At 44.2% G+C, this 26,906-nt stretch overlaps 1 protein-coding gene across 1 annotated transcript in view; it reads left to right on the forward strand.

Annotated features, from left to right (window-relative positions):
• Positions 1-26,906, forward strand: part of asap2a (ArfGAP with SH3 domain, ankyrin repeat and PH domain 2a) — a 73,513-nt gene that overhangs the window by 8,441 nt on the left and 38,166 nt on the right. The window contains exons 2-4 of the mRNA XM_084143694.1: positions 13,705-13,777; positions 21,887-22,032; positions 25,757-25,831. Coding sequence (XP_083999820.1) covers positions 13,705-13,777; positions 21,887-22,032; positions 25,757-25,831 — 294 coding nt within the window. The remainder of the gene's footprint in view (positions 1-13,704; positions 13,778-21,886; positions 22,033-25,756; positions 25,832-26,906) is intronic.

Here is a 26,906-nt window from a genome sequence, read left to right on the forward strand (position 1 = left end):
GTGAGTCTGGCAGTAAGTTTTACATATTTACCAGGTTGTCAATGTAAGCTGGTACACTTGTTCTCAGTTTACCATTTTGTGTGTTGTCCTGTGTTTCTTTTTCTTCTATGTTGTGTTTAAAGTAGCAGGTACTGCACATGAATCCTGCTTAACATCAGACTCCTGTTTTGCTGTGTAATGGAGTGGCCTTCAGAGAGGTGTGTGTGTACTTGAGACTCACTCACTGGTCAGAAGCTGCAGGGGCTGGTCTTGTGACACCGGTAGAGAGAGAGAGAGAGGGCTGTGTTCTCCCTTCTTTTTGCTAACCTTCCTCTGCATGGCTCTTTAAACATTCCCAGCGAACATAATATGCCCAGTGAAGACACTGACTCTTTGAGCCGACTGACTTTTCCACAGTCCCCCAGGCTAGCTGCATGCATTACTGTTCTGTGCCAAACACTGGAACCATGGCTTGTTAGTAGTTCCCTTAATGGTTCACGGGCCTATTCAAATATTTACTTAGTTGCTCCAAATTGCTCAAAGTTGTGAATGAAGCGCTTGGAAGGTTTTTTTCCTTTTATTTCTCACTCAAATCACATACTGTGAGTGCATAGAACTGAGGCAGTAAAGCACACAGAAAAATTGATATGGAAGTAGGCTGTGCTGTTTCCTTTGCTCAGTACTCTTCTCATGCACACACATGTTTTCTGGCCCGACTCGTCTGCTGTGCGTTTCAATTGTTAAATGACATCAGTCTTATTCTCTAGAGCTCTGAATAGCTTTACCACAAGGCAGCTCCTTTAGTCTCCTGCCTGCTCTCACGCGCTCTTAACTACGCACTTCAGCCATGAACCTACAGTGCATTCGGAAAGTATTCAGACCCCTTGACTTTTTCCACATTTTGGTACGTTACAGCCTTATTCTAAAATGGATTAAATCATTTTTTCCTCCTCATCAATCTACACACAATACCCCATAATGACAAAGCAAAAACTAGTTTTTAGACATTTTTGCAAATTAATACAAAATAAACAACTGAAATTTACATTTACATAAGTATTCAGACCCTTTACTCAGTACTTTGTTGAAGTACCTTTGGCAGCAATTACAGCCTCGAGTCTTCTTTGGTATGACTCTACAAGCTTGGCACACCTGTATTTGGGAAGTTTCTCCCATTCTTCTCTGCAGATCCTCTCAAGCTCTGTCCGGTTGGATGGGGACCATTGCTGCACAGCTATTTTCAGGTCTCTCCAGAGATGTTCGATCGGGTTCAAGTCAAGGCTCTGGCTGGGCCACTCAAGGACATTCAGAGACTTGTCTCGAAGCCACTCCTGCATTGTCTTGGCTGTGTGCTTAGAGTCGTTGTCCTGTTGGAAGGTGAACTTTCGCCCCAGTCTGAGGTCCTGAGGGCTCTGGAGCAGGTTTTCATCAAGGATCTCTCTGTACTTTGCTCCGTTCATCTTTCCCTTGATCCTGACTAGTCTCCCAGTCCCTGCCGCTGAAAAACATCCCCACAGCATGATGCTGCCACCACCATGCTTCGCCGTAGGGATGGTACCAGGTTTCCTCCAGATGTGACGCTTGGCATTCAGGCCAAAGAGTTCAATCTTGGTTTCGTCAGACCAGAGAATCTTGTTTCTCATGGTCTGAGAGTCTTTAGGTGCTTTTTGGCAAACTCCAAACAGGCTGTCATGTGCCTTTTTACTGAGGAGTGGCTTCCGTCTGGCCACTCTACCATAAAGGCCTGATTGGTGGAGTGCTGCGGAGATGGTTTTCCTTCTGGAAGGTTCTCCCATCTCCACAGACGACCTCTAGAGCTCTGTCAGATTGACCATCAGGTTCTTGGTCACCTCCCTGACTAAGGTCCTTCTCCCCTGATTGCTCAGTTTGTCCGGGCAGCCAGCTCTAGCAAGCGTCTTGGTGGTTCCAAACTTCTTCCATTTAAGAATGATGGAGGCCACTGTGTTCTTGGCGACCTTAATGCTGCAGAAATGTTTTGGTACCCTTCCTCAGATCTGTGCCTCGACACAATCCTGTCTCAGTTCTCTACGGACAATTCCTTCGACTTGGTTTTTGCTCTGACATGCACTGTCAACTGTGGGACCTTTATATAGACAGGTGTGTGCTTTTCCAAATCATGTCCAATCAATCGAATTTACCACAGGTGGACTCCAATGAAGTTGTAGAAACATCTCAAGGATGAGCAATGGAAACAGGATGCACCTGAGCTCAATTTCGAGTCTCATAGCAAAGGGTCTGAATACTTATGTAAATAAGTTTTTATTTTTATTTTATTGTTAATACATTTGCAAAAAATTCTAAAAACCTGTTTTCGCTTTGTCATTATGGGGTACATTATGGGGTATTGTGTGTAGATTGCTGATGATTTTTTGTATTTAATCCATTTTAGAATAAGGCTGTTACGAAATGTGGAAAATGTCAAGGGGTCTGAATACTTTCCGAAGGCACTGTATATAAGGGGGATGTGTGTATGTGTGTGCCTGTGCGGTCATATGTTTTTTAATGAGTTGCAGCTTTCCCACTTCTGTTTCTCCTCCTCTCGACGGGGAGGCTGAGAGAGTGCTGTTCACCCTGTGCCACGTGTCTACTGCTTTATAACATGCTCTGTGTCAGCTGCCTACCAGAGCATGGGGGCTCCTACTGACCGTTACTGTGTGGTTGACTACACTTAATGGAGAAAGCTGTGTGTGCAGGCGTGTCTTACCATTGTGCTCTTGTGTGTATCAGGGTTTTGTGTGTGCTCGCTCAAATGCATCTGTATTTGAGTGTACGTGCATGCAATTGCGTGTTCGCACAAAGGTAACTAGAGTAGCTGCCGGCTTGCCATTGAGTGACTGGACCCCTGCTATGATGCCAATTGGTCGGTCTGACGTGGCAGATGAGGCCCATTCAAAGAGGGCACCATTAGAGAGGAGGAGGTTTGTCCACCTCAGCAGTTACAGTAATGGGCTCTGCAGTGGCAGCCTACTCCCCACGGTCATGGCTGCACATAGAGACATCATTACCCAGACCTCTCTCTGCCTCATTTAATTCCTCACCTCCCCAGTCTTGCTCCATTTTTCTGAAATATGACTTACAGCAAGAGCTAAGAGGTAGCCAATATCTTCTGTGAAGACTTCCAGGAGTGACACTCTAGTGTGTACTTTTACTGCCACCGTCGGAAGGGGGAGGCTTGAACACAGTAGTAAAATGAGTGTTGGAGCACTGTGCGCCAAGTCTCTCCCATGGCATACAGGATTTCTCTTCTTTCACACAGACCAGGGTAGTGTAAAGTAAACCCTATGGCAGAAACACTGCTGCCTAGGCCCAGCCGGCTTTTTTTCCCCCTTTTTCGGGGTGTTTGTTTGCTTTAACTATAACATCTGGTGCCTCTATAAAACTTGGATTAGAATCAAGCCCCCCCCCCCCCCCCCCCCTCCTACCCCCAATGAATTAGATAATTACCCCAGACTGCCTCCTTTCTTGGCACTGTCCCAATTTGTGTCAGACTGTTTCCTCGTATGACTCCAGCTTTGGGGGAGGGGAGTCGGTGACGTGTAATAAATTGACACCAGACGGGAACCAGACGTGTTTTGTGGGTGTCCCTCCCTACTCCCTCCCATGATCTTCAGCAGTTCAAAGAAGGTGTGGCGGCGAGGTTGACCGACTAGTCTGAGGCCAGACTAGGAGAGCTGGCTGTGGGTTAAAAAAGTGCCGACCCCACACAACTGCTTTGTTTTCTCTGGGTGGGAGTGTGTCGTGGTGGGGTCCCAGCTGCTAGACGTACGGTCATCAAATAGTTCCAAGAAAAATGAGTCAGGGTCGTCCCTGACACCACACAATATGCAATCATCCAGGAATACCTTTTATTCTGTGTAACTAATCTAATCCTGGCATTTTGATTAGTCTCTTCCTGTCTAGGAGGAAGAGCATATTGTCCTAGATTGTCAACATATCTTTCTCATGTCCCTTATTGACCAAAACATCTGCTCTTTTTACTCTTCTTGCCCAGTTCCAACTCCTCTGGCCTTAAGATGGCCTTGGAATCAGCTGTGGACAGAAAACACATTTGCCTGGCTACCCAAACTCATTGTTTCGGCCAAATGCTATGCCACACCCACGGACGTTAGTTTCTTCTCCACGATGAGTCTGGATCTGAGTTACTCCCCTATGATTCCTAGAATGGAAATACATTCTAGATCGTCTGATTGGTCCCAGAGACCGATGGGTTGGGCCAGAGCCAGAACACACGTGAGTAAAGCCAAAGACAGTACAGTATGAAGATAGGCAGAAATTGCTTCTCCAATAGAAATCCCCGATCACTCTTGTAGGCAATGTCATGGTGACGTTGGCTATTTAATCTCATGCGCAGAAACATATAATCGGGTCTAATGGTCGTCTTGTGCCGAACTGCACATGTGCAGGCCGTCAAATCAAAGGCAGTCCTTCGATATAAAGTTGTTTTCAACGAAAATGAAAACGTGAAAGTGACAAACTGACATAAGGTTGGATTAATAACATATTCAACTACTTAAGATGTTGGCTCAAATGTAGGTTGTACCTTTTGAGATTTGAGAAAATTAACAAGTAAATAATATTCTTTTATTTTTCTAATTAACTTCTCAAACCCCGGCCTGGTCTGTTTGGTCTCTTTCGCAATCGTTGCCGGAAGTCTGGCGATGTTGCGCCTCTGGGTTTAGAAACTGAGTAGTAAAATGACATTCTGAAAATGTGTCATTGGCTTCAATTCTCTGATTGGTTAGAGATGATCGAATCCCTGATGACTTTGTTTTCTACAAGCGGAAGGATTCAGTTTGAGCCTTGACAGAGGCTCTTTTCTGATTACAAAACAAAACTGTCTCTAGCCAATGTGATGATATCATAGCCTAAGAATACACATGAATTTTTAAATCACACTTGTTATTCCAAGAATTTTCCTCCCTCATTTTCACAAACAGCAGAAGAAGAAAGGGGCATTGAAATATACACCAAACCCACGAAGAGACTGAACAATGGATGCACTATGAAAAGCTTATGAAATATAAATGACCCTCCCCAGCTAATTTCCCTCCATGTTTTTGTTTGGGAGACCTTGGATAATGTAGGGAAAGTGGTTTAGGTATGAGGCCTTGCCTCACATTCCCAGCTCTGAGCTAAACCAGGCCCAGACAGTAGATGTGGGGGCCTGTGTTGGTCAGTTAATATCTGGCTGGCAGGAATTGGTGTTTTTCTCCGGTTATGGCGGTGACACTGACAGCCAGGAGGGAAGTGGCATGGTAGCGCAGCCAGAGAGGATGTTAGTGTGGTTTGGGGAAATGGGTTTGCAATATGGTCATGGGTTTACTTGTAAAGCCTTAAAAGAAGATCTGTGTCCATCTTTTCCTGTTATCTTAAAGCCAAGTAGATCATACAAGGATTTTCCATTTGTTCAACAAGTGTTAGGCTAATCGTGACGTAATAAACCCACTAGTGAGAACCCAATTTATGTCCATTGGCTCAGTTTCTTTTACAATGGCCAATATTTCTGGTTAGACTGGTGAATTCATTCAGAAATATATTATTGCTCTCTCTTAAGACATTATAAAAACATATTTCTATACGCAACTCTCTCTGTGAAATAACATGGCTTGCAACATCTTGATGCTGTAGCCTGCCCTGTTTTGTCATTTGACTCCGGGCCGGTTGTTTCCTGATGATGATGCGTTGTAAATTTAGAGTGAATCTATCGGAATTGATGAGGAACTTTGAAACCTTAACCCTCTCTGTGTCCTGGGATGTACCCTACAGGCTCAATGGTGTTAGTCTCCAGATTGGAGAGAGCCAGATGGTGCCTGATGTCATGCATTAAGACTCATTATTTCACTCTTATCTACTCAACTCAAGCAAGGTCATCGTCGGTACCAGCAGAGGAACTGAAATCTTCATCCTCAAAAAATACTTTGTTTATCATCTGCGAAATGTGCTGAGTTTGCATTTTTAATGTTTTCTCTTGGAACAGATTCTGTTATAAGCCCAATCCATTCAGGCTGGGTGGGGTGTAACAAGGCCCAGCATTGTCTTATCATACTATGGTGCAGTGGCCAGTGATGGAAATCTCCTCTTGTTCTCTAATCTTTTGGTTACAAGCCTCTAATTTTAAAAACGTCTGCTTCAAACAGCAAGACATACAAAAGAGTGGCCTGGTTCATGGTGAACTGTGATTTTTTTTTTTTTTTCAGCGCTTGGAACAGTGAATGCCTCAGTGAGGATAAATGCCTCTGAGCAAGGGAGAGTGAATGTGTGAGAGTGATTGAGGGTTGTGTTGTCGTGTTCAGCTGGGCTTGGTTTATGACTCCGTCTGTCCCTGTGCACTCGCCCAGTTTCCTGACAGAACACTCTCCAGATTGAAAGTGTCTACTGAGACATGATGCTGGCTGACCACACTGCTCGCATTGCAAAATACATTTACACATAAATGTTATTCAATGTTTTCATCAACTGTTTGCGCAAGAATGCGTAGCTAGGCGCTAAAATAGAAATTTGTTATATTTTTTACAATTGAGGCTATGCAAGTTCCGCCTCTCCCATCTCCTCATTGGTTTTTAGGAGCATATACAGTGCATTCGGAAAGTATTCAGACCCCTTGACTTTTGCTGCATTTTGTTACGTTACAGCCTTATTCTAAAATGGATAAAATAAATAAAAATCCTCATCAATCTACAAACAATACCCCATAATGACAAAGCAAAAACAGATTTTTAGAAATGTTTGCACATTTATTAAAAATAAAAACTGAAATACCTTATTTACATAAGTATTCAGACCCTTTGCTATGAGACTCGAAATTGAGCTCCGGTGCATCCTGTTTCCATTGATCATCCTTGATTGGAGTCCACCTGTGGTAAATTCAATTGATTGGACATGATTTGGAAAGACACACACACCTGTGTATATAAGGTCCCACAGTTGACAGTGCATGCCAGAGCAAAAACCAAGCAGAGGTCGAAGGAATTGTCCGTAGAGCTCTGAGACAGGAATTTGTCGAGGCACAGATCTGGGGAAGGGTACCAAAAAAATTATCCTTAACAGCGTCTACCCCCAAGCAATAAGACTGCTGAACAATTAAGCAAATGGCTACACGGACTATTCTTACACTGTTGCTACTCGCTGTTTATTATCTATGAATAGTCACTTTACCCCTACCTACATGTACATATTACCTCAATTACCTCGAGTAACCTGTACCCCCTCACATTGACTCGGTACCGGTACTTTAGTTTATTTATTTACTTATTTTCTTAACTGCACTCATGGTTAAGGGCTTGTAAGTATTTCATGGTAAGGTCTACACCTGTTATATTCGGCGCATGTGACAAATAAAATGTAATTTCCCTCAAGAATTTCCCTGTATTTAGCGCCATCTATCATTCCTTCAATTCTGACCAGTTTCCCAGTCCCTGGTGATGAAAAACATCCCCACAGCATAATGCTGCACCACCATGCTTCACTGTGGGGATGGTGTTCTCGGGGTGATGAGAGGTGTTGGGTTTGAATCAGACTTAGTGTTTTCCTTGATGACCAAAAAGCTCAATTTTAGTCTCATCTGACCAGAGTACCTTCTTCCGTATGTTTGGGGAGTCTCCCACATGCCTTTTGGCGAACACCATCCCCATTGTTGTGGTGCCATATTCTTTCAATTTTTTTAAATAATGGATGTAATGGTGCTCTGTGGGATGTTCAAAGTTTCTGATATTTTTTTATAACCCAACCCTGATCTGTACTTCTCCACAACTTTATCACTGACCTGTTTGGAGAGCTCCTTGGTCTTCATGGTGCCGCTTGCTTAGTGGTGTTGCAGACTCTGGGGCCTTTCAGAACAGGTGTGTATATATACTGAGATCATGTGACACTTAGATTGCACACAGGTGGACTTTATTTAACTAATTATGCACCAGATCTTATTTAGGGGCTTCATAGCAAAGGGGGTAAATACATATGCACGCACCACTTTTCTGTTATTTATTTTTTAGAATTCTTTGAAACAAGTTATTTTTTTCATTTCACTTCACCAATTTGGACTAATTTCTGTATGTCTATTACATGAAATCCAAATAAAAATCAATTTAAATTACAGGTTGTAATGCAACAAAATAGGAAAAACGCCAAGGGGGATGAATACTTCTGCAAGGCACTGTTGCTCCTCTCAAAGCCTCTTATCTTTGTGGGTGATCTAGGTAGGTATTATCTTCTTAGAAAGCAAGAGTGATATACAGTACATCCCTGTAGGTTTGAAAGAGTGCCTTTATCTCTAACAAATTGCTGCCTTCAGTGAAAACGTGGCAAAAGCCAGAAGCAGCATGTTCTCACTACGTTCTAAATCGTCTGTCCATTTGGCTTGTACCTATCCAGAAAGCCGACAACCAACTTGCCAGAGAGGACAGCTGCGCTTAGTAGTCTGCTGGATCTGAACCCATCGCACCACAGCCACTTAGTCGGCACATTTTCAACTGCCAGACTTCGCAAGTTGTTTTAGGGGCCTGTATAATTATTTCTCTTATGGGGCTCCCCTGCTGTCAGGGCTCTACGCTGACCTTTTTTTACAAGGAGCACGCGCCTAAGTAGAAAAATGTTGGCTCACACAAAGAAATGTAGGAGGAGAACAAAAAATATTTGAGGTCATAAAGGTAGAGAGCACTGGTGCTCCTAAATAAAAATTCCAGGTCACACAGCAAAATATTTAGGCGAATATGCGAGTAAAATGGTCGCACTCTAGAGCCCTGGCTGGGTTGATTGCTTACCTCTGCCAGCCATGGCTATGGCTTTAATCAATCAACACTTTGATATTGCAGCTACAGGGCAAAGCTAAGACCCCACTGACTGACTCCTGCGGAAGCTATGTGTGTTCAGACTCAGTTTATTTGGCAGAAGTGATAAAATACTGGATCTGGGGAACATGGAGCTACAGAGTGACTTATAGCGCGGTCTTGGGCATGCTTGGAGATGATGTTCCTTTTTTTTCGCAGCAGTAGTTAAACACCCACACCAGCAAAAGCAGTTTTTTATAATCTGAAAGTGACTACGCCACTGCTTATAAGTTAAGTATAACTAGAAGAAGTCTTTGATGTGTCATAAGTTATATCCAGCTCAGGGCTCCAGCTATGCATTTGGTTTGCTTAAAGCCGATTTTATACTTGATCCTGCAATGCGATCCGGAGGCTCCGTACGTAGGGTGTGACATAAATGCGGCACCTTTGGAACACTGCGGAGGGCTCCGTATTGCTCCACATTGACATGATTGGTTGCCGGTAGGTGTAGGTGGTACATCCTGTATAAACACAAACTCACTTATTTGACCAGAAACATGGAGAACTTTGACGAAAGGCTATCAGAAAAAATTAAATACATCTTTATGATACCTCGTGTAGGGATTTCAAAGACACAAACATGTGTTTCAACTCCTGGAAAGAGATCGGGGAGGTGATGGGGATAGATGCGATAAAGAGGTCAATGGAATGCAGACCGTGGGGGATAGAAGGACGCCGGATTGGCGCACATTCAACACATCTGATCTAACAAAGTGGATATTCGTCAAATTTGTCATGATTAACGTATTGTAACAGGCCCTCAATGTGGTTACTAAAATACGATTTGGATATATTTGGCTGTTTTTCGCTGTGTAACATTTAGAAGATGTCCGGTTTCAGGTTTAGATTGCAGTTGATTGATGACGATGACATGAACATGTTTTGGGGTTGACATCCATACAAGCATTATACTCAGATTTTTACCTCAACATAGTGTGAAATACACATATAAACAATAGCCTAAATGCCCCCAGCTAAATTAGCCTACAATGGGGAGATTCGGGATGGAGATGCAGGTGGGAAAACGGTGCAGCCTTTTTACTTCATGCTATCTTGGCTGAGCTCCTATGTCAAGCACCGGGAAACGGACTCTAACATCTCAGAAGAGGTACGGTCTTTTCGTTTAGCCAGTTGCTCGAAATTAGCTGGATGGCTAAAGAGATTAGCCCTGAATCACTACAAGTGGTGTGGCGCAGACTAATTTATTGGATGCGTATGACAGCTCCCCAAAGCGCAAGAAGTATGAATGCTCTGATTTCTGCAGAGGCCACATTGCAGTAAATGCTGTATGGCCACTGCAGACGACGGATTGACCATAAATCGGCTTTTACTTGCTAGCTATGTGGCTAGATGTCAAGATCAAGCTTCTTGGTTACAGCAAAGACATTCAATCCCATTCAATAGCGCCCCTTGTGTGCACTTCTGGTAATACCATATACCCCGGTATGGTACAGAAACGGTATGACTGTATGAAAATCTGGATACCGCCCAACCCTAATATGAAGTAGCTAAGTTCAATATATATAGTTCAGTGAGTAAATCACTGCTTTACCAGTACTAACACTACTGCATCGCCTTTATGTTACCAAACGCGAAGCTGTCTCCAAAACTGCAAGGTGTCTCTACGTGAAAACTACAGTTCAAGTAAAGTTGTAAGGACAGAACCTAATTATGTTTTAATTAGCTAGTTAGCTTACTTTCAAAATTGAGAGATTGGGTGTATATAGCTAGTGAAATTACACTGACCAAAAATATAAATGCAACATGTAAAGTGTTGGTCCCATGTTTCATGAGATGAAATAAAAGATCCCAGAAATTTGCCATACGCACAAAAAGCTAATTTCTCTCAAATTTTGTGCACAAATTTGTTCACATCCCTGTTAGTGAGCATGTTTCCTTAGCCAAGATAATCCATCCACCTGACAGGTGTGGTATATCAAGAAGCTGATTAAACAGCATGATCATTACACAGGTACAACTTCTGCTGGGGACAATATAAGGCCACTCTAAAATGTGCAGTTTTGTCACACAACACAATGCCATAGATGTCTCAAGTTTTGAGGGATGATGCAATTGGCATGCTGACTGCAGGAATGTCCATCAGAGCTGTTGCCAGAGAACTGAATGTTAATTTCTCTACCAAATCCACCTCCAATGTTGTTTTAAAGAATTTGGCAGTACGTCCAACTGGCCTCACAACCGCATACCACATGTATGGTGTCGTGTGGACAAGCGGTTTGTTGATGTCCACGTTGTGAACAGAGTGCCCCATGGTGGTGGTGAGGTTATGGTGTGGGCAGGCATAAGCTATGGACAACAAACACAATTTGCATTTTATCAATGGCAATTTGAATGTACAGAGATACCGTGACGAGATCCTGAGGCCCATTGTCGTGCCATTCATCCACCGCCATCACCTCATGTTTCAGCATGATAATGCACGACCCAATGTTGCAAAGATCTGTACGCAATTCCTGGAAGTTGAAAATGCCCAGTTCTTCCATGGCCTGCATACTCTCCAGACATGTCACCCATTGAGCATGTTTGGGATGCTCTGGATCGACTTGTACGACAGCGTGTTTTGGCCTACACTTTGTTTCATAGCTTGCTTTGAACAGTACCTCCAGAGTCGTTGAAAACCAGAGTTTCAGTATGTGTGGGGTCTGGACTTTGTTTGGGTCTATGAATCCAGATGGTCTCTGTGGAGCTAATAGAATTGTGTTTATGTGAGTCATATTTTACGCTAGACTGGCTCATGACTCATATTTGTACAGTAGAATGGTGAATGGGAAACTTTTGGCACCAAATTAAAACAAGGCAGAATACACCTTAGGAAGGGTGGTTAGGATAACGCCATCTATATCGATGGCATTTGGAGGTTTGTCTGACATCAATTAGCTACAATTGCTGCAAAGAATTGCTGGCCACTGGCTAAATCAGTCAGCTGTAGCACATGCAGTGACTGTTGTGTGATAAATGCTTATAGGCTGTCTTAGGAGAATCTTAGGAGGCTTGTGTTGTGTGACTCTCAGCTAGTGGTGGGCAGGCAGCTAAGATTAAGTGGGAGAACCCAGGTGGAGATCTCGTTAGCGTCAACGCTTGTGATGAGTAATTCTGTTCAGCTAATGAGACAGTGTTTTTAGTTTTTGTGTTGTTTGTTTTTCTCTCTTTCAGAGCAAACGGTACTTCAGCGCCAGGATGAAAATGACTATTTGAAGAGCTCTTATGAGAGATGGCTTTCTTCTCTCCTGATAAAACGGGTTTGATGGAAACTTCTAGAAGTGGGATGTGGATTGAAAGTCAATAATGTCTCACACAATAGGCCCAGTGGCATCGTAACCCGGGGCAATGCTGCTGCACTACTTCCTATTGTCCAATCTCAGAGGTCAAGTTAAGGTCAGAGGCAGCCCTTGTTTGACATTACTACAAAGAGGAACGGTTTTCAGAATTCCAGTCACTGACATGTTTTCATCTTATTTTCCACTTTCTAAAAGGGAACCGCCCCTAAATTGTAGGATTCAACAAGTTGTAGCATATATTTGACCACTAGTCTATGGTCGTGGTCGATAAGCGTGGGTGCTCAACTGTCTTCTAATTCTCAATTCCTCTCTTTTTATTATATCTTCTCTGTAGGTAAGAAGTCTATTTAGATATCCCTACGCCCACCTTGTCTCCAACACTTTGTATGTAGGTGGCCTTCCCTGTGTCAGCAAGAGGCCACCCCTGATAAATGTGGATAAGTACATTGTCAGCTCTCGCCCACTCCGTGAAATTCAATACCAACAAAAACAGAGCACAGAGCACTTCTCAGGGCCTTTTTTTAATATAACGCTGATTTAGGCCTACTTATTCTCTCTCATGGCTAGCAGTGTAGCACGGGGAATACTGTGTATGTTTATCTGTGGCAACTGAATGGAGCTGCTGTGCCTGGGTTAGTTTTCACTAAAGTAGATTCAGACTGAGGCAAAGAGGAGGGATATGATGATCTGTTGAATTCAGTGATATTGGGAACAAGGGCAGAGTGGCGCCGGGTGGATCTACTTGGTGAAGGACAAAACTAATTTCCCAAATCCCCCGGAGACCCTCCAATCGTTGGTTGGTTGGTACAGTGGTGCATTGTCTCCGCTGGAGTCAGAGAGAGTATGTGTGTACTGTAAGTGAATTAGCGTCTGTGTGTGTGTGAGCGCGTTAGCATGAGTGTGTGTGTGTGCATGAATATGTATGCTTTGTGAGTGTGTGTACATCTTATAGGAAAGGCTTCTTAGTAGTGTGAGACCTCATCAGCCTGACCTACCTCCATAACGGAGTGGCTCCACCTATCTGGTCTGTATGGATGCCTCCTGCACTCCTCTCTCTCCCCTCTTACGCCACACTGGGATTCTGTTGAGCCTATTTATAGCATCGTCCTGAATAATGAATCTCCTGCAGTCAGGAGGCTTTGCCCTTCCTCCTTAGACACACACACACACACACAAACACACAGATGTTACCCAAAGTCACACACATATACACTTTCAAACACACCTGCTACCTACAAAAACAAACGTGCACCCACATACAGATAGTAGGCACACACCGACACCCCTGTGTCCACAATGGCTTGTGGCAAGATAACCGCTACCAATGCCAAAGATGAGAGAAACTCTCTATCCTCTAGAGAGAACGTTAGGAAACAGAAGTAGCCCAGAGCTGACAAAGTGCCTCAAACGACATTATCACATCCAATATTACCCTTGGAAACGATTCAGACATGTTAATAGGCAAGGCAAAATGAATGCTACGGCATGTGTGCCATATTGCTTTCATTGTGATCTTGATCTGACAATAACTGGACTTCCTTCCCCCTTTTCTCCTCCCTCTTTCTCTCCTTCCCTCCCTCCAGGCGCTGGATGTGGACCGTAGCGTGCTGTACAAGATGAAGAAGTCAGTCAAGGCCATCTACACCTCGGGTCTGGGTGAGTCAGAAAGGTTAACACTCATTTACAGTCAACACCATACCGTTCCCATCTGATGAAAGGTCATAGGTCAGAGTTCAGAGCCACCTGTGACGGTCATCACAGAAACTCAATAAGCTAGTCCATGTACCTGCTCAGGCTGTGTGTGGGCCAGGGTATGACAGGGTTTAGGGTCCGGGTGTTTTAGGGTCAGATGAGGGGAGAGGATGGCCTCTGTTTGAAGATTTATGGCCTTGCCTTCAAACTCCATATGTTCTCCAAACACAGGGTATGAACAGCATCGCTGACTACCTCTGTCAATGCTTGTCAATAGGCTAGGGTTTACACTGAGGAATCCATATGTACTGGAAGATGGCCACTGGTAGACTGGCTTCATTAGTGTGTGCTTGTTTTGGGTGGGTTGCATGTGTACGTGCGTGTGTTTGTGTGCATGGAGCTCATCATCATGCTCACTCTGGCTGGCTGTGACAGTGTGGGGTGTTTCCAGCGCCTTGTGTTTGGGCTGTATGACAGGGTCCTGCTGAGAGCGTATGGAATGCTTTTCTCTATCTGTGCTGAGCTGGGCTTTTTTGGGAACACTGCTACCTCTGTTCAAGGGGGGACAGCTGTCTACCCCAGACCCTCGAGGAACAGCTGTACCAGGGCACACCCTTTGTGTGAGTGCTTGTGAGTGTACGGGGGCAAGAGGGTGACAGTGTTCCGCTCTGCCCCACTACACTGTGTTCTAATGGAGTTCCCAGCACTCACTCCCATCTCCTTCCTCTCTTCCTGGTATCCTGAAATAGTGCCTTTGTGTCACTAAACAACATTGCAGATGTGTTTTTATGTGTGTGTATATGTGTGGATGGCTCTGGTAGGCGTTTTGACTCTTTTACCAGTTGGTTACTAGGCAACATCTGCATAATTTGCTGTGGTATCACCCTCAATAGACTTCATGGTGTTGGCTGAATCCTCTCAAAAACAAGTGGCTTAAATTCTTTAAAACCACATTAAGCTTTTAAGCACTTTCGGTAAGAGGCTTTATGGACCTCTTAACACTGACAATCTTAATTGTTTCTTGGACAACAGAAACTCCAGGGGTTCCATCCGTATGCTTTAGGTAATTATCTGTATTTCAGTACAGAAAACACACTATAGATTCATCTTGTTTCTGACATTATTTTTGCTGACATAAAGGGAAGTTAGAGATTCAAATTTAATGTAAATTTGATGGCTTTGCTAGCCACTGAGCGTGAGCGTACAATGAGCGTGTAAACGCAGCTAGCAGCTTGTGATTGTAACCTAGCCTACAATTCCCCTAAGGTGCCAGTACAAGCCATTGCTCATTTGAGAAACGTAATAACTGCGTAGATGTTCAGTACAGTAAAATCAGTGCATAACAGGAAGGTTTCGATAACATTTTTTTTAAAGGTGCAGTGAAATGTTTTACAGTGTCGGCCATAGTAGTGCGGCGCCCCTTGAGTAAATTAGAGTTAAGTGCCTTGCTCAAGGGCACATCGACAGATTTTTCACCTTGTCGGCTCGGGTATTTGAATCAGCAATCTTTAGGTCACTGGCCCAATGCTCTAACTGCTAGGCTACCTGATTTGAGTGGCGTTGGAGGCCAGCAGTAAATCTGAGGCCTGGTGACGTGAGAGATTAATCTCTCCTGAAGGCTTTAGTCTGTGATCCTCACAGATAAACCTCGACTACTGGTTAACCTCAGGCCTCAGAAAACGAAATAGTCAAGACATCAGCACCCAGGTTTATTACACCCCTGTCAGCTCTGCTCAGCTGTCAGATGTGTTACAGCTATATTAGATACCTGTAGGTAATATTAGTTAGTGTTGTTCGTATTCAGTAACTCTGGACTTATTGTCAATACAACCTTTCAAGTAGTCTTGTTAATTTCACGAGGCAGAAGTGTTAAGAATGCTGTAGAAAAATCAAAGTAGTTGTACTGCTCTGGTCATTGATGTAAAGAGACTATTGTGAAGTAAGAGATGTTCCGAAGTCGTCGCTCACATTAGATTTGAATCTGTCCTTGACATTCCACTATTGGTGTTCTTTCATGTTGTGGTTTGCCCCTTGTCATTCATCTAGATGGACCCTTTTCTGAATGTACCCTCAGTCAGAAGAAGAGCAGAGGTTGATTACAAATGAGGAGAACATTTGGTGACCAACCAGTCTTCCTGAGAATTAATGCTGTGAATGAAGACTATTTTGCTTTAGCAGAGGTGTGGGAGCTTACATTCACTGGCCCTTCTGTGCAGAGACTTTGTCAGTTCCAATATGAACAGTGAAAGCTTGTGTTGCCGGGCTTGTTAGCATTAGTGCTAAAGTTGGTTCCAATGCTAGCTATCATATTTAGCGCTTGTGTCAGGCTCTGCATAGAACAGAAGGTACCCTTAGGCATAGAACCTAACCCAGAACCTAACCCAGTCCCTCCAGGATTCTGCGCTCACATATGCTTTTGTAATATCAACAATTCCCTGCATATTATGCAAGGGCTTGCAAATTTGACCAATCACTGCACTTTTTACGCATTAAAAACAGTCATATCATTGCAATATTTTAGCGTAGAAACGGACCCACCACTGCAATACAAAAAGAGTGCTCGCAATTTCAACCAATCACTGCACAATATGGTTCAATCAAGCCACACGTCGACAAACCTTTTCCCTCGTCAGCGCATTTTCACCACAAATTGGACAAAATCATTGCAAATGGCAGAATTGCTGCAGCAAAATCAAGGATCTTTGCCTGCAAATATCACAGAAAATCCCTGTGAAATCCTGGAGGGATTGCTAAACTTGACCATTAAGAAGAAGAATGACATTTTAACAGCTCGACATCATTGTCAGTGAGATTCTGTGTTGGTATTGACCAGTCAGGAGGTCTATGCAACTTTGAGTCTGTGCTGCTTGGTATTCTAATGTGGGCTAGAGGCACTGAACTGAACCTATACATCTCTCCCAAGTTCCCTTCCCTACCCACAATCTTAGTCAGTTACCTGGGCCTCACTCTCCTTTGGTGAAATATTCATCCCTGACAGTTGGTCCGAATGGGGAGAAGTCTCTCTTTGCTCTGTAGATTTTGTTTTATCTGTGTTGCTGCCTGCCCTCCATAGCTTTGACAACCACGACCTTCACATGCCCAGGTTTGTAATGTTATTCCCTCCAGCAATACCGACAAGCTGTTTTATCTCAGTCTCCCTCTGCCTCTCCATCTCTTCCTCCCTCCTTTCTCACACTCAGGTAAAAAGGCACGTTTTTGAGAAGATGTGAAGCTAGCTATGTTGTCGAATGGACAAGAATCGTTTTCTCGGAAAGCAGCACCAAGAGATTCTCACCTTGTTACAGTTGATCTGAGCAGCCTCTCTTGCCTGTCTTGAACAGTCAGGCATTTAGTCAATCAGGCACGCAGGCAGTCAGTCACAGTGACTGAGAAGATGATATGTATCTCCCTCACCACGGACAAAGCACCATCCTCCTGGAGGACAGGGACCCAGCGGATAGCCCGGTCAGACTGACAGAACTGGAGCAGAGCTTCCCCTTGCCACGCCACATGGCTCCCTGGTGCCGCCTATCAGTCTGCCCATCACTGGGCCTGCAGAGCTGTTTTTCATCTGGGTGGTTTATTTTCAGACACAGCTGTTGGTCTAGCTGATGGTGTTTGCTGTATGCACTGCTGTGCCACTGGGTTAGATCTGTTTTTCTGGGTAAACTTTGTCACGATGAGCCCATGGCTCCATAGGCAGGCATCACACCCATGATAATGAGTACACATCTACTTAGTACTCGCTTGCATACACACATGTTGTAAACTGTGATGAATATACCATACATTATACTGGAAGCACACACTCACATACTGTAGATACAGACACACATGAATTAATTTGTCATTCCCCGTGCAGTCTCGCCTTTTTCCATCACAAGCCACACACACACTTTATCGCCAAGCTTCTAGGTAACGGAGTGAATTAGGTTTCCATAATGTAACTACACTGTGGATAGATGTGTCTGTGCCTTAACTGCAGGTAGAGGCCACTGAGAGCCACAGAAACCGCAGGACAGCCATAACACACACACACACACACACACACATTTTACTCCTCTGGCCTCTCTCACTGAGCTCTCCCCTAACGACGACCCCTCTCTCCTCCAATTGGTTGTCCTCTGGGTAAACCTTAACGGCCATATTGTGAAAAGGGTGTTAAGTCCAGCAGTATTTATTCAGCCTCCATGGAGAGTGGCCCTAAGCTGGAAATCGATAGGGATGTGGACATGGAGTTTGTCAGTGCTGAAACCTCCAGCAAAGTAAGCTTGTGATTGACCCCCCTAGAGTGTGTGTGTGGTGTGAGAGTTTGGGTTGAGGAAACAGAAGCTAGGCGACTATCTGTTGATTAAACAGAGATCTGTCTGGGGAAGCAGACAATGCTGGCGTAACAACACCCCCACCACTCTCTGTGCTGTTAGATAATCCACAGCAGGGGCGTGTGTGTATGCATGTCTGTGTGTGTGTATTACGTTTGTTGTTGCAGATCTACAGTTGGTTTGTTCTGTGTGTCTTTGTATCCATTAAGTTGTCAAAGAACTGTGTGTCTGCCCGTGTGTTGATTGTCAAAGAGCTTTCTATGGGTGAATGTGTCACCTCTCCTTTCCTGAGGGCCTGCCACAGACAGGAACCCAAGTCATTCCATCGACTCATCCACAACAGCAGAACACAGCCCTCCATGTCATGTTATCACTGACTATCCCTGGCTGAGACGGAAAGAGACGAGACAGTGTAGGAATGCAATGGAGGGTGGTGTATACTAGTGTATTTACAATTTACACCCTCACAGACACACAGTACCCTGACGTGTCTAACGGCTGGGGTTGCATAACAGTAAACAGGAGACTAACCCTGTGGGCTTTACACCGGGTGTGTTCTGTCATGGGTTGATAGTTAAGGCACTGAGAGACCCTGAACTCAGGTGCCACTTCAAAACAAAAGCCCAGGCAGGGCCCGCTGGCGACACACAGGCCAGGGCAACCCACAACAAAGCAGTTGGGTTTGCTGCCTAAACAGTCTGCGTGTGTTTGAACGCGTGTTGTACCGTTAGACACCTATGGCCAGAGGTGAGCAAGGGCAAATATAACAGCAACCCAAAAGGAGTTCATCGGTAGGTCCCATTTAGGTAACTTGACTAGAGCTTTATGGGTTCTCTAAAAGCAGGAAAAATGTCCTTCAGTAGACATTTTGTCTTTGGGAATAAGGTTTAAAAGCCTTTAAAAAGGACTTTCAACTCGCCCGTTAAATCTATGCCTATGAGCTCAGAGGACTCCGAACGCAGTGCTTGTCGTTCATGTTTAACATTGCAGTTGGATTTTTATGATATGCTGGTTCTAGACATGATTCATCCACCTTGATCTTATTGCACGACCATAAGAGTTGCTTGTAGTTTTTCAATTTCACGTGTGAACACGTTAAAAGTTGCTCGTTTGTGTGTGGCAGTCTGTCTGGACAGATGCTGTGCGATAATGTGTTCTGCTGACTCATTCTCTGGGGGCAGATGCCTTGGGGTGTCGATACTCACACTCCTCCTCCACACCGCTCTCTCATCTCTCTCTCATCTCTCTCTCATCTCTCTCTCATCTCTGTCTGTCTGTCTGTCTGTCTCTGTCTGTCTCTGTCTGTCTCTGTCTGTCTGTCTCTGTCTGTCTCTGTCTGTCTCTGTCTGTCTGTCTGTCTGTCTGTCTCCTTTACTGTATCTCGTTCCACCTCAAAAAGCACAGGAAAGAGGATGTGTGCCACAAATGCTACAGTGGCCAAGTAAACAAAACCAAAGCATAGGTTGCTGTCGTACCTTTTCCATAGACTGCTTACAGGGTATGGAAACCAATATGTAATTTGGGTGAACTTTCCCTTTAACAAATCACCTAATAGTAGGAACAGCACCGTCTAGTGGTCAGAACCTGGTAATATGAGGATGTAGGATGGGACATAAACCTAAACAACTTTAATGACTACTTTCTCTGAACAGAAAAAATATTTTTTTACTGAGAAAACATTACATAGGATGAAGAAAAAATACTCAGAGCCGCAGCTCCATACTACTTGTCAAAAATATTATCTCTCTCAATTCAATTCAAAGGGCTTTATTGGCATGGGAAACATGTTTACATTGCCAAAGCAAGTGAAATAGACAAGAAACAAAAGGGGAATAAAAAATGAACAGTAAACATTAACACATCTCGCTTTTTTCTCTCTCTCTCTGTGTTTTCGAGGGGAAGTCTCTGGATCGTCATGGCAACGCTCCCTGCACCGAACCAGTGCCTCAAATCCCAGTGTTCCTCTCCACCTCTGGTTTATTAGCTGTTAGCAGCACTAAATGAAGTGTGGCTCAGAGGCTAGGTGACATCTGTCAGGCCTGCTTTATGGACTTCCCTTTTGTTGCTTGAGTTGGTGCTGCTGGGTTTGATTAGTTGAATTGCCCACTTCCTGTTCCTCTTAGGTTTGACTCTCCTTTTTAATGAAATACCACACCCATATGTATTAGCTTTAGCCTTAGTTTTAGAATCAACCTAACTTTAACATGTACATTTTAGTCATTTAGCTAGCACATTTGGTTCCTTTGAAGTTGTGGGAACGTACGTTTTTGTTTTCCAATTGCTTCTGGGAACGAAGCCATAATTTATTTTTTTAACATTCTGAGAACGGAAGTGAAGATTTTTCGTGATATCCAATTGGTAGTTACGGTCTTGTCCCATCGCTGCAACTCCCGTACGGACTCGGGAGAGGCGAAGGTCGAGAGCCATGCGTCCTCCGAAACACGAGCCTGCCAAGCCGCACTGCTTCTTGACACACTGCTCGCTTACCCCGGAAGCCAGCCGCACCAATGTGTCGAAGGAAACACCGTACAACTGGCGACTGAAGTCAGCGTGTATGCGCCCGGCCCGCCGCAAGGAGTCGCTAGAGCGCGATGGGACTAGGACATCCCTGCTGGCCAAACCCCCCCCCCCCCCCCCCAGTATGACTCTGCTGATTAGCTACTTTATTGATGAAAATATACTTACTATGCCAGTGATATGTGGTTGTCCCACCTATCTTAAGATGAATGCACTAACTGTAAGTCGCTCTGGATAAGAGCGTCTGCTAAATTACTAAAATGTGAATGTAAAAATTAACTGGAATTCCCACAGAAGAACGTTGTTTCTTAACGTTCTCTGAACAATTTGAGAACATTACTTTAAATAGAAACATGAGGGAACCTGTAGAAGACGTTATGGGAAGGTTGTATGCAAAATGACCATAGGACAAACACGCTCTTACCAAGCTCTTAAGATACATTTGGTTCTCAGAACGTTATGTGCTAGCTGGGTTACAATCAGGAAGTGCATACTGTAACCAGTGACACTGGCAGTTTTAGCTATCGACTCCTACAGTCTAATGAATGGCATCGTTCATGAGTAATTCCTCTTTCTTTCATCTCATTGTAGGAGAGAGTTTGTGATACCCCGTCTGCACAATTGAACCCAGACAGTGTAACCACAGTTCCCTTTGACTGTCTGTCTCTCTTCCTCTTTCAAGGCCTTAGTTTTTCTCATCCCCGCCACATGGCCACTGCTCTGGAGTCACTCCAGTGTGACAACACAGGCTGTGTCCCAAATGGGACCCTGTTCCTTATATAGTGCACTACTTTTGACCCATCCCCATTTGGGATGCAGACACTGTCTTCTCCAACGCTCTCTCTCTTCCTGTCCCATTGTGTCCTTGATTCCCAAAGACAATGCCAGAGAGATGGGGGGGATATCGGAGTGAATGGAATTCCACACACACTGCACTGTGCACTCTAAACAAGGCCCCTATTTATTATTCATTGGAAGGGATTGATTTTTGCCATGTAAGGATCAGAAAAGGTGTGCGTGTGCACTTGCACATGTTATCCTGCTGAGATGGCCCGTGTGTATGTCCATACCTGAAGGACAGGCTGGCAGACTGATTGTTAAATTGCACACTGGCATTGTGCTGCCGTATTCATCCCTTCTTCTCTCTCTCTCTCTCTCTCTCTCTCTCTCTCTCTCTCTCTCTCTCTCTCTCTCTCTCTCTCTCTCTCTCTCTCTCTCTCTCCTCTCCTTCCAGCCCATGTGGAGAACGAGGAGCAGTACACCCAGGCTCTGGAGAAGTTTGGGGAGAACTGTGTCTACAGGGATGACCCCGACCTGGGCTCTGCCTTCCTCAAGTTCTCGGTCTTCACCAAGGAGCTCACTGCCCTCTTCAAAAACCTGGTGAGAGGAAAAACCGAGATTAACCCATACCTGGCAACCCATGTGGTCAGTTCTTGAGGCAACACAGATTAAATCACCAGTGAATCAGCTCTCTGTGTAAATTGACATTGTTCCTGTGGTGAGGCAAAATCCTCTAGAATGACTGTCAGGTGTTTCTAATAAAGCTTTGGGGTTGTTTGAATCTATTGGATTCAAAGCAGGGTCTCGGTAAATTGGATCCAGCAGGTATTTGGTCTTCAAGTAGCACTTTGGACACTGTGATGGAAAACTGATCTACCCCAAAGGCCTCCGATTCCAGATAACATTCTGACCCTAGAGTATATGCACACAATTAGAGCAGGATGGAAATCTCTCCATGTCCCTAGGGTAGGAATTCCACACGCACACATATGCCTTTAATTCCACAGTAGATACAGTATTTTCAGAAAGTACACTACATGACCAAATGTATGTGGACACCTGCTCATCGAATATCTTATTCCAAAAGCATGGGCATTAATATGGAGTTGGTCTCCCCTTTGCTGCTATAACAGCCTCCACTCTTCTGGGAAGGCTTTCCACTAGATGTTGGAACATTGCTGCAGGGACTTGCTTCCATTCAGCCACGAGCATTAGTGAGGTTGGTCATGGTTGGACGATTAGGCCTGGCTCGCAGTCGGCGTTCCAATTCATCCCAAAGGTGTTCGATGGGGTTGAGGTCAGGGCTCTGTGCAGGCCGGTCAAGTTCTTCTACACCAATCTCGACAAACCATTTCTGTATGGACCTCGTTTTGTGCACCGGGGCATTGTCATGCTGAAACAGGGAAGGGCCTTCCCCAAACTGTTGCCACAAAGTTGGAAGCACAGAATCGTCTAGAATGTCATTGTATGCTGTTGCGTTAAGATTTCCCTTCACTGGAACTAAGAGGCCTGAACTATGAAAAACAGCCCCAGACCATTATTCCTCCTCCACCAAACTTGACAATTGGCACTATGCATTGGGGCAGGTAGCGTTCTCCTGGCATCCGCCAAACCCAGATTTGTCCGTCAGACTGCCAGATGGTGAAGCGTGATTCAACACTCCAGAGAATGCGTTTCCACTGCTCCAGAGTCCAATGGCGGCGTGCTTTAAACTACTCCAGCCGACCCTTGACATTGCGCATGGTGATCTTAGGCTCGTGTGCGGCTACTCGGCCATGGAAACCCATTTCATGAAGCTCCCGACGAACAGTTATTGTGCTGACATTGCTTCCAGAGGCAGTTTGAAACTCGGTAGTGAGTGTTGCAACCGAGGAATGACGATTTTTACGCACTTCAGCACTCGGTAGTCCCTTTCTGTGAGCTTGTGTGGCCTACCACTTCGCGGCTGAGCCATTGTTGCTCCTAGACGTTTCCACTTCACAATAACAGCACTTACAGTTGACCGGGGCAGGTCTAGCAGGGCAGACATTTTACCAACTGACTTGTTGGAAAGGTGGCATCCAATGACGGTGCCTCGTTGAAAGTCACTGAGCTCTTCAGTAAGGCCATTCTACTGCCAATGTTTGTCTATGGAAATTGCATGGCGGTGTGCTCGATTTTATACACCTGTCAGCAACGGGTGTGGCTGAAATAGCCGAATCCACTAATTTGAAGGGGTGTCCACATACTTTTGTGTATATGGTGTATTCACACCCCTTGACTTTTTCCACATTAAATTGCAAATGTTTTGTCACTGGCCTAGACACAATACCCCATAATGTCAGTGGAATTATGTTTTTGACATTTTGACAAATTAATTTTAAATGAAAAGCTGAAATGTCTTGAGTCAGTAAGTATGCAACCCCTTTGTTATTGCAAGCCTAAATAAGTTCAGGATTAAAGATGTGCTTAACAAGTCACATAAGTTGCATGGACTCACTCTGTGTGCAATAATAGTGTTTAACATGATTATTGAATGACTACCTCATCTCTGTACCCCACACATAAAATTATTTGTAAGGTCCCTCATTCGAGCAGTGAATTTCAAACACAGATTCAAGCAGAAAGACCAGGGAGGTTTTCCAATGCCTCTCAAAGAAGGGCACCGATTGGTCGATGGATAAACATTGAATATCCGTTTGAACATGGTGAAGTTAATAATTTCACTTTGGGTGGTGTATCAATACGCCCAGTCACTACAAAGATACAGGCGTCCTTCCAAACTCAGTTGAGGAAAGAAACCGCTCAGGGATTTCACCATGAGGCCAATGGTGACTTTAAAACAGTTACAGAGTTTAATGGCTGTGATAGGACAAAATTGAGGATGGATCAACATTGTAGTTTCTCCAAAATACTAACCTAATTGATAGAGCGAAAAGAAGGAAGCCTGTACAGAATACAAAAATTCCAAAACATGCGTCCTGTTTGCAACAAGCCACTAAATTAAAACTGCAAAAAATGTGGCAAAGCAATTCACGTTTTGTCCTGAATACAAAGTGTTATGTTTGGGTCAAATCCAATACAACACTCCATATTTCAAGCATAGTGGTGGCTGCATCATGTTATGGGTATGCTTGTAATCGTTAAGGAATGGAGCTAAGCACAGGCAAAATCCTAGAGGAAAAACTGGTTCAGTCTGCTTTCCACCAGACACTGGGAGATGAATTCACTATTCAGCAGGACAATAACCTAAAACACAAGGCCAAATCTACACTGGAGTTGCTTACCATGAGGACAGTGAATGTTCCTGAGTGGCCGAGTTACAGTTTTGACTTAAATCTACTTGAAAATATATGGCAAGACCTGCAAATGGTTGTCTAGCAATGATCAACAACCAATTTGACAGAGCTTGAAGAATTTTGAAAATAATAATGGGCAAATGTTGCACAATCCACATGTGGAAAGCTCTTAGAGGGTTATCCAGAAAGACTCACAGCTGTAATCGCTGCCAAGGTTGCTCCTACAAAGTATTGACACGGGTGTGAATACTTATGTAAATTATATATTTCTGTATTTCGTTTTCTATACAATTGCAAAAATGTCTAAAAACATGTTTTCACTTTGTCATTATTGGGTATTGTGTGTAGATGGTTGAGAAAAAAATATATTTAAAGCATTTAAATTCAGGCTGTAACACAACATTGTGAATAAGTCAAGGGGTATGAATACTTTCTGAAGGCACTGTATGTCACTTAAAGGAATACTTTTCTCAAAACCACAAATTCCTATGATTTATGTTGTTAAATAATGCAAAATATGTGAACAATATATGTTGTGAAAAAATGTTGTGTTTTGTTGTTGCTTCCTACCTTATTATAACATGTGACATGTGGGGGGGGGGGGGTGCAACTCAATATTAGGAAGGTGTTCATAATGTTTGGTATACTCAGTGTACATAGCTATGATGCGTTCCTACACTATTTCCTGAATTGACAGACCACTAGAAGTTAAATCATGGTGAAAATTGTTATTTGACCTACTGATAGAACATAGGCTTTCACCAAATTGACAGGAGTTTCATGATTTCTATTTCTGGGAGTAGATTATCCCTTTAAGACAACAACACACCGTACAGTATATCGAAAGACAACCCCCCCCCCCCCCCCCCCCCACACACACACACACACACACACACACACACACACACACACACACACACACACACACACACAACCAGCTAAGGTGAGGGCATTTAAACAGCACACATCATCTCTGGTTGTCACTATTCACCCATGCTTGTGTTAAACCCCTCTGACCTAAGCCCTCTCCACTCTGTCCATTCCAGTTCCAGAACATGAACAATATCATCACCTTCCCTCTGGACAGCCTGCTGAAAGGAGACCTGAAAGGAGTCAAAGGGGTGAGTAACACTATCCTCCATGGCTTTCTGTTACACTGTTTGGGGTGTTGGTTATCACAGGCAGAGATTAAAGTAGAGGCCTCCATAAGGATTTGTATAAAGGCTCTCCCATTACCCTACTGCACTGTAGTAACTCAGGCTTCTGTTTGTGTGATGTTAATTACTAGGTACTGTACATGTTTTGTACCTGGTAGAGATAAGGTGTGTGAGATGGTGTTTTCCTGCTGGCACGGTGCGACCCCAGACCCGGTTTGTTTGTGTGTGTGTTGGGGGTGGAAACTATAAACAGCGCACCATTCTTGCACTAGACAACACCGTAACTACACTCCATCACACATGTAAAGTCTGGGACCAGCCCACACATTCTACTAGCTCCAGGAGAAACCAGTCAGCCAGCCAGCCAGTGTGTGATGGTGCAGACAGCCTACTGCAGGAATTCAATCAGCGTCTTGTTTATATAAAAGGGAGGCTGAGCCCAGACACCCATCCAGTCTGCCAGGCCTCTAATCCCATCAGCACTCATTACTGTCTTCTCTGACCTCTACACTATAACCACGTGGGTCATTAGTGCCTCTCTCTCTCTCTCTCTCTCTCTCTCTCTCTCTCTCTCTCTCTCTCTCTCTCTCTCTCTCTCTCTCTCTCTCTCTCTCTCTCTCTCTCTCTCTCTCTCTCTCTCTCTTCAGAGAGACTGGCTAGCAAGCTAGTCCCTAGCTATCCCATGGCTGCTCACTCTTGCCTCTTCAAATCTCCAAGGACTCTTGCTTTTTTTCTTCTCTACCTTGCCCTCTCCCCCTCACCGTTGTAACTGTTGGCATCCACAGGCTACATCAGCCCAAACGATTAGGCTTGTGTACAGATTAAGGCTGACCCCAATTAGTCGACTGGTCGATTGTTTGGTCTTTAGGCTGTTGGTCGACAGAGATTGTTTTAGTCGATTAGTAACAAAATAAAACATATATATATATATAAATATTTGCGCCCATCTCAATGAACTAATCCATTGCGGAGGCCTAGACTAAAAGCCAATTTATGTTTGATCCGAAAACGTCATAAAATAGACCTACCTGATTACTTC

The sequence above is a fragment of the Coregonus lavaretus genome (genome assembly GCF_964263955.1).
Source record: "Coregonus lavaretus genome assembly, chromosome: 27".
NCBI classification, from domain to species: Eukaryota; Metazoa; Chordata; class Actinopteri; order Salmoniformes; family Salmonidae; genus Coregonus; species Coregonus lavaretus.